Source organism: Ammodytes marinus (assembly GCF_949987685.1).
Source record: "Ammodytes marinus genome assembly, chromosome: 11".
Classification (NCBI taxonomy): domain Eukaryota; kingdom Metazoa; phylum Chordata; class Actinopteri; order Uranoscopiformes; family Ammodytidae; genus Ammodytes; species Ammodytes marinus.
Window position 1 is genome coordinate 746,439 of NC_137215.1, and position 8,834 is coordinate 755,272.

Genomic DNA, 8,834 nt, shown 5'->3' on the forward strand with positions numbered 1-8,834 from the left:
TATTGAACTCTGAGATCCTATTCTGTATAGATTTGCAAACATTTTAGAAATCGGTTCATCCTAGCCTGAGAAAAGGCAGAAAGAGTGTTTTATGGTCTCACTGTCTAACCCTACTTTTTACCATGTGTGACATCACACTTGGTAAAATGTAGGGTTAGGATTAACAGGACAGCTGGGCCAAAGGAAGACTGAGGGAAGAAAAACCTCATTCATTATATTATAATAGCGATTGTATACTGATTGAACGCTGGTTCCATATGGATGAAGTATTCCTTTAAGAGGTTCATGGTTTTTTTATCAGAGTGTTTTCATTGTTGTGTCGTTGTCTCACCTACTACTGTGCCGTCTGCTCTCCTCCTGCTTCTGTTTTAGGGAGATCCGCCTGAGAGAGAGAGAGAGAGAGAGAGAGAGAGGGAGAGAGAGACAGAGAGAGAGAGAGAGAGAGAGACAGAGAGAGATAGATAGAGAGAGAGAGAGAGAGAGAGAGAGAGAGAGAGAGAGACAGAGAGAGAGAGAGAGGGATAGAGAGAGAGAGAGAGAGAGAGAGAGGGAGGGAGAGAGAGAGAAGGAGAGACAGAGAGAGAGAGAGAGAGAGAGATATAGATAGAGAGAGAGAGAGACAGAGAGAGAGAGAGAGAGAGAGAGAGAGAGAGAGAGAGAGAGAGAGAGAGAGAGAGAGAAAAACAAATATTACAACAAAGGCATCCAAAACTCAAACCCCACAAATACTATCATATTCAAGGCTACACTTCTCCCGCTTTCGAAGCCTGGATGTACACAGCTGTTGTGTGTAATACTTGTTCTGAACACATGGTGGCAGCATTGAGCCGAGAAATATACAGGCGAGATGCACGTCAGGAATTTTGAATTGAACTTCAAGTCCCTGTAACTGTAAACCCAAATCCTACAAAATAAAATCCTTCTAACTATGTAATGTGGGGAGTTAGTTTCATGTTAGTAATGCATCTATCTGTCTATCTATCTGTCTATCTATCTATCTATCTATCTATCTATCTATCTATCTATCTATCTATCTATCTATCTATCTATCTATCTATCTATCTATCTATCTATCTATCTATCTATCTATCTATCTATCTATCTATCTATCTATCTCTGTCTGTCTGTCTGTCTGTCTGTCTGTCTGTCTGTCTGTCTGTCTGTCTATCTATAAAGATATTGTCTTGTAAAGATAGAGTCAGTGATTCTGGAGAACGCTTGTGGTCAAAATCAGTGAATATCTCCTCATGACCTGCTACCTGTCTGTACTGTGTGTGCGCTGAACAAAACACAATCTGATACACAGCCTAGGCTCTGTAAACGGGCACGTAAGCAAATGGTATGTAAACAAAGCCAATGTAATTTTTAGTGATGACAAGAATTATTGTATTCCATTTGAATTTGTTGACATATAAACAATAAAGACTCAAACAGTTTCATGTGGATTTCAACGTCATTTTATTTCACTTTGTAAAAGAAGAATTCAGCTCTGAAGTTATGTTAGTATCAGCGACACAGACTGTGTGTGTGTGTGTGTGTGTGCATGTGTGTGTGTATGCACCTCTGTGTGTGTGTGTGTGTATGCGCCTCTGTGTGTGTATGCACCTCTGTGTGTGTGTGTGTGTGTGTGTGTATGCGCCTCTGTGTGTGTATGTTTGTGTGTGTGTAAAAGCAATAATTACGAGTTCATGTGTGTGTTCAGTGTGTGTCATTTGTCAGTACAGCGACATTATGGGCGGGGCTTGTAGGACACTTCAGGTGATGTCACACCACACCAACCAATCACAGCCGAGGGATTTGGATCATCATGATGCATATACAAGTAGCCTATTTATATTTATTTATATATGTATATTTACGACCTGAATTATACTGTTCTCTGAGTGTTAGGAAACTGACATCAGTGTGTGTTATGTACGGAGAGTTTAGAGTTTAGAAAGCAGAGGCAGTTTCATGGTTAATAAATCTTTTAAGGATTTTTGGCGAAAATAAAATAAAAAAGAGTCGAAAGATCTCGTCCCTCATTGGTCGAATGAAACAGGAAGTGACCTCCGAGTCTGTGAGAGGAAGAAGAAGAAAAAATATATTAAATAATTAAAACAACTAACATGTCGTACTCTACTTAACAGGTTTCTAAGGACATTGTTTAAACTAAAGGTAAATGTTAAGCAGAAAAAAAAAGTCAACGAGGTGTCATGTAGGTCCCTTCAGTACTGTTATATAGTCCAGGAAAGGCTGACATATCTGTTTAAACTTCTCTGCTTTCCCTGAAATCTCATAACAGATTTTCTCCATATATAGAGTACTAGAGAACTCCATGAACCACATATCAAAGCAGGGGGCTCTCTATTTGTAATTTTGAAATATGAAGGTGTATTGAACTCTGAGATCCTATTCTGTATAGATTTGCAAACATTTTAGAAATCGGTTCATCCTAGCCTGAGAAAAGGCAGAAAGAGTGTTTTATGGTCTCACTGTCTAACCCTACTTTTTACCATGTGTGACATCACACTTGGTAAAATGTAGGGTTAGGATTAACAGGACAGCTGGGCCAAAGGAAGACTGAGGGAAGAAAAACCTCATTCATTATATTATAATAGCGATTGTATACTGATTGAACGCTGGTTCCATATGGATGAAGTATTCCTTTAAGAGGTTCATGGTTTTTTTATCAGAGTGTTTTCATTGTTGTGTCGTTGTCTCACCTACTACTGTGCCGTCTGCTCTCCTCCTGCTTCTGTTTTAGGGAGATCCGCCTGAGAGAGAGAGAGAGAGAGAGAGAGAGAGGGAGAGAGAGACAGAGAGAGAGAGAGAGAGAGAGAGACAGAGAGAGATAGATAGAGAGAGAGAGAGAGAGAGAGAGAGAGAGAGAGAGACAGAGAGAGAGAGAGAGGGATAGAGAGAGAGAGAGAGAGAGAGAGAGGGAGGGAGAGAGAGAGAAGGAGAGACAGAGAGAGAGAGAGAGAGAGAGATATAGATAGAGAGAGAGAGAGACAGAGAGAGAGAGAGAGAGAGAGAGAGAGAGAGAGAGAGAGAGAGAGAAAAACAAATATTACAACAAAGGCATCCAAAACTCAAACCCCACAAATACTATCATATTCAAGGCTACACTTCTCCCATAGCAAGCATAGGCCTACGAGTGTTATTAGATATACACTAGTACAACTAATACAGTGAATATTGGCTGCAGTCTATTTGGGTTTTGTGTATATTTTGTTGAATTGATTTAAAAATCTAACCAGACTTACAGCTGGACTTGTAAACCAATGACTCGTAAACGTCTATTGACTTTCGAAACGCATTCACTTTTTTTAATGTGGAGTCAGTCAGTGCGTTTACATGCAGACTCATAATCGGGTAACTAAACGAATAAGACTTCAACAGGACTTTTAAACTGCATGTAAACAACTTTATCCGATCTACTTCGCACACAAATCGGCACAATAACGGACAAGAGATGTCGGATAAGAACACCTAGATAAGTCGTTCGTTGTCGGCATTCTCTCTGCATGTATACAGGGATCGGACATCGCTTATCGGACTTCTCGTTCTGTGCTTGTGTGCCTGCGCGTGATAGGCTACACCCATGGCTACATGGGTTATTGACGGAAGAGAACCGGACGTGGCTCTTTCAACACTTGTTGAAAGCATGGTTGAAAGGGCTACAGCGCCACCTAGCATAGTGGAGACAGCCATGCATTGGACATTTATCCGATATCTGAAAGGCCATGTAAACTCAGACAAGTGACACGGTCCGTTCGAGTGTCTAGTTCGATATATGTGATAATCCAATCTAGTTGTGCCATGGAAACACACTGAGTGATTCTGGAGCATACTTGTTGTCAACTTTTTTTTGGTCAAAATCAGTGAACATCTCCTCATGATCCGCTATCTGTCCGTACTGTGTGTGTGTGCTGAAAAAATGTCAGTGTTAAAACCCAGTGTTGCTAGCTGGGTAGGGCCCCTTTGTTTACATACCCATTTACAGAGTCTAGGCTGTGAATTAACACTGGATTTTATTTCAGCTCACACAGTACAGACAGGCAGTGGATCATGAGGAGATATTCACTGATTTTGACAACAAGCGTTCTCCAGGATCACTGACTGCACCTTTATCACTATTTGCTTTGGGAGAAGTGTAACGTTGCACGATGTCACTGCAGCAAATGCAAACGCTAAAGGATCAAACAGCAGCACAGCGCCGCCTGAGCAGAAATATATCTGTTGGGAAAAGACAGTTGAAGCCAAGCTGAAGAAAACAGCCATGTTAGTCAGTGTGTTTATGAGTTGGATGTAAACTAAACATGTCTGTCTGTCTGTCTGTCTGTTTATCTGTGTGTCTGTCTGTCTGTTTATCTGTCTGTCTGTGTCTATCTATCTCCGTTTTTTTCTATTTATTTACTTGTCTGTCTGCCTGTCTGTCTGTCTATCCGTCCGTCCGTCCGTCTGTCCACCTATCTATCTATCTATCTATCTATCTATCTATCTATCTATCTATCTATCTATCTATCTATCTATCTATCTATCTATCTATCTATCTATCTATCTATCTATCTATCTATCTATCTATCTATCTATCTATCTATCTATCTATCTGTCTGTCTGTCTGTCTGTCTGTCTGTCTGTCTGTCTGTCTGTCTGTCTGTCTATCTATCTATCTATCTATCTATCTATCTATCTATCTATCTATCTATCTATCTATCTATCTATCTGTCTGTCTGTCTATCTATCTATCTATCTATCTATCTATCTATCTATCTATCTATCTATCTATCTATCTATAGGACGTTTTTCTCAACTTGTCAGGTAATCATATTAAAAGAAGTGTTTAGTTTTCTAGCACAACCATCATGGACCTTGGAGGGATTTTTTACCCTAAACTGCCATTCAAGTCTAATATTAAAGCCATTCCCAAAACAGCATTCTTTCGATTTAAGCAATATTGCCAAAATCCATGCCGAAACCCCTATCCATTAATTAGTAGCCGCAAGACGTGATTACTGTAATGTCCTGTAAAGAAAAAATTTATTTAAAATGTCCTCCCGTCTGAAAAGCAATACATTTTATTTATATAGCACATTCAATGTTAAAGTGCTTAACATAGCCTACATAAAAACAGGAGCAGTTGTTAGTATAAGTTGTCGTTAGTTCAATCTTACATTATGGATAATAATCATTTTATTATTAAAATTAGAAAGTTGCATCAGGCTTCGAGCTTCATGCCATGCGATCTGTCAATCAATAAACCCTGCCCTTTTTCCCCTCCCTCTCAACCAATCAGGCACCTCCTCAGCCACTGGTCCCGCCTCCTCCTGTTCACAGCCAATCACCACAGATTTATGAAGGAGGAAAGACAAAAAATTTAAGTTACAAAAAGCATAATAACAATATTTTTTTTAATTGTATAAGTTATTAATATTTTTTATTTTTTATTGAATATGTTATATTAGCATTTACATGTGAAAGTTAAATTAAATTATATATTTTTTTTAAATCCCCTTTTTTTTGTTTATGTCAAGAGTACAAAATAATTTCAGTGATAACAATATTTAGGGATACTTTAAAAAAAAAATTCTGAACAAAGAAAAAAAAATATGCATGTATATGTTATATTTATTAGAATCAAAATATCATATTATTATGTTGATGTACATTAAAAACCCATCTCCACTAATGAAAAGTGAAACCACTAAAAATAAAAAATAAATTAGAAAAACGTCGAAAAACTTCAAAAAAATTTATGAATTTAAAAATGAAGGTAAACAATTAAAAAATAAATGTTTTGCCTGATTACAAAATGTTTTATTAATTAATACAAATAAATTATTTAAAATAATACTTTCTAAATATACAGTATAATAATAACACAATAACAGATTATTTTAAATTACAAAAATAAAAAAAATAAAAGCCTGTATTGATCAAAGTCTCTGTGGTCATGTGACTTGTGACATCACTCACCGCGCTGACCAATCCGCTCGCCACGGCTGCGTTCTCAACTCCGTCCACTGTTGCCTGGGCGACGTCGTTGGCACCGGCAACTGCAGTTTCAGCCGCAACGTTGGCCTGGTCGGTCGTCTTCTGCGAAACTAAAACAAATATATTTTCATTCAATATCCAATCAGTGAAGTAAAAGGAATTTTAGTCAAGATACTGCAGGTGAATAAGGCAAAAAATAAATTATTTTATTTTTTTAACCTTTATTTCTACAGGTAAATCCCATTGAGACCGAAGACTCTTTTACAAGGGAGACCTGTTCCCATTCCCACGTTACCATTCACACACACATTCATACACCGATAGCAGGCTAACTATCGACATTCACACAAGGCAAGGTGGGTGAAGTGTCTTGCCCATGGACAAAACAACCATGACACAGGTGGCAGGGCGGGGATCGAACCTCCAACCCTTTGATCATCAGCCGACCCGCTCTACCACCTGAGACACAGTCGCCCCAACTTATCATAACTTATCATCATGAAACTTTGCCAGTTGATTACTGACATTAAAACATTTTTTTTTTTTGTATAACAATTTTTTTCAGAATTGTTTCAATGAATATGAAAATGTGTTCAAATCTAACTAATACTGTAACCTAATATATAACTTAAAAAATATATATATAATAAAAATCCTTATTTAATATTTTACAAAATATTAGTGTCCAAGTCAAGTTTTTACAGAACAAATTTTGATTTTTTTTAAATTAAAAACTTTCTTACGTACAGATCTTTCGCATGTTTTTAAGATGAAAATTCTACAAAAAAAAGATCTGAAAAATTGCTTGAAAAAACTACATTCTAACCCTAAAAAGGAGAATTTGTTTTTACCTGTGTTCACACCGGTCACTACTCCCTCCATCGTTTTGTTTCCTGGAAAAAGAGAAGAAAAAAAAAATACACAACATTGTTACTGAAATGAAAGAAAGGATCATTTTATCAGGCAAAAGCTACAGTGCGTAACAGTAGAAACAACAACTGAAACATTTCTTGGGCTCTTCTTTGGGATTTTTCTGAGCTCCTGCACCAGTGTCAGGGGGGGGGGGGGGGGGGGGGGGGGGGACCAGTTTGTAAACGCTGCCATACTGAGAAATACAGACAGAGTTTTGTGGAGCTGATGAGGCTTCATCAACTTTGTGTCAACTCGTTTGGCGATGGCTTGAATGTAACTGCCATTCATTCATATAAAAACGTTACACACTATAGCTTTACATGTAAAAATGTAAAAAAACTGATCATATTCTCAGATAAAATTAGCTCTGAGCCATGTCTACTGGCAGCCACACTAGCCATTTTTACTTGCAGCAGACACTAGACAAAGACAGACTACTCCAGTGAATCTGACCTGGTTTCCTCTGTGAGCCTCTGAATTATTTATTCATGTCACAGTTTATACTTAGAATGGTTGAAGGAAAGTACTCAGAGCTTTTTACTTAAAGGGTCAATGTGTAGTTTCAGAGGAGGAGGGTTTGTTTACATTCACAGAGCCTGCAGTTAGTTTACTAAACATATTAACTAAACATATTTTCCCTACATGTAATTCTTAGTATTGAATAATTATATCATCATAAATGAAAACTAAAATATTGTGAGGAACCTGGAACCAAACGTAAGACAAGAATATGTTTGTAAACCAAACTGTGGGCCCTGCTGCTGTAAACAACAACAATGAAACAGTAACTTTTCAGGAAGCTTTCTAACTTCAAACAGTGTTCCAGAGATCTACATTTTCCTGTGAGGAAAGTTTGTTTATTCAGTTATTAGAATATTAGAATATGTGAGCTCCCCCACCCCCATAGAGTCTCAGTCCTCTTCACAGCAGACCCCGGTTAGAATCCGGTCGTTCTCTGCATGTCATTCCCCTCTCTGACACATTTCATCTCTGTCTCTCCACACTGTCTAATAAATGCAAAAATGCCCAAAACATTCTTATAAAAAAATGTGGCCTAAATATAATTTTTTTTTTGTTTTCCTCCCATGCTATTTGGACATGTGACGGACTGGACTGAACAGAAGATTCTTTGTCTAAGCGGAAAAACAGTCTGTGATTCACCAACGTTGGGCTACATCAGTTACTGGAAGGCAGCTCATAGCCACTTGAAAACATGCACTTTATAAATTAGTCGATGTGGTTCTGATCTTCCTTAATGGATTTTAATCTGCTAAGTGTGTCTGTGTATCACTGCAGTTTTATAATCAATAAATACTTAGAATGTTTTAATCTTTGGCTGATGTCCACTTTCCACATCGGAAGATCTACTTTGTCAACAAGGGAATAGGAACTTAAGATTTAAAGGTGCTCCGAGGAACTTTCAGTGTGTGTAAATTCTAGCACCCCCTTTGGACAAAGGTGGTAGTGTTTTACCACACCAGCTGTTGTTCCTTGGTGAGCGTACCCATGACAAAGGCATTAAGAAAAACTATAAAAAAATTGAATTATTTGCACTGATGGTCTCGTTTGCTGTTACATGTAATTTATGATCATCAGAGGAAAAATTTGTTTCAGTTCCTTGTAGCACCTTTACGGAAGCAATATATGTTGTTTTATAGTTTTACCATGACTAGTGGTATAAAAAGTGAGTCTAAGCGACATCAGAAATTCAGAAGTTTCAGAGATAAACAATTATAGCATTACTGCTGTTGCTGCAGTGTATCTACGTCCAGACATTATTTGGGTCAGGTGCTCAAGTAAAAAAAAAAAATCATTCTCCCAGGGCTATTTGCTGTAGCTCCCTTTCTTCCTTATTTCTCAGTATTGCAATAAATGAAAAAATCACAAAAATATCCGTCAAAAGAGACAGACCAACTTAGCCATCTTCGACATGTCCCTCACCC

General features: G+C 37.8%; 1 protein-coding gene across 2 annotated transcripts in view; it reads right to left on the reverse strand.

Annotated features, from left to right (window-relative positions):
* Positions 1-1,441: 1,441 nt before the first annotated feature.
* sncga (synuclein, gamma a) overlaps positions 1,442-8,834 on the reverse strand; it is a 13,389-nt gene continuing 5,996 nt past the window's right edge. Inside the window, exons 2-6 of one of the 2 annotated variants that reach the window (XM_080036329.1) lie at positions 6,831-6,872; positions 5,962-6,089; positions 5,286-5,312; positions 2,706-2,756; positions 1,442-2,057 (exon numbers count right to left, since the gene is read on the reverse strand). In XM_080036329.1, the coding sequence (XP_079892455.1) occupies positions 2,709-2,756; positions 5,286-5,312; positions 5,962-6,089; positions 6,831-6,872 (245 nt within the window). In that variant the 3' untranslated portion in view covers positions 1,442-2,057; positions 2,706-2,708. The remainder of the gene's footprint in view (positions 2,058-2,705; positions 2,757-5,285; positions 5,313-5,961; positions 6,090-6,830; positions 6,873-8,834) is intronic. The other variant, XM_080036330.1, reaches the window with a different exon arrangement.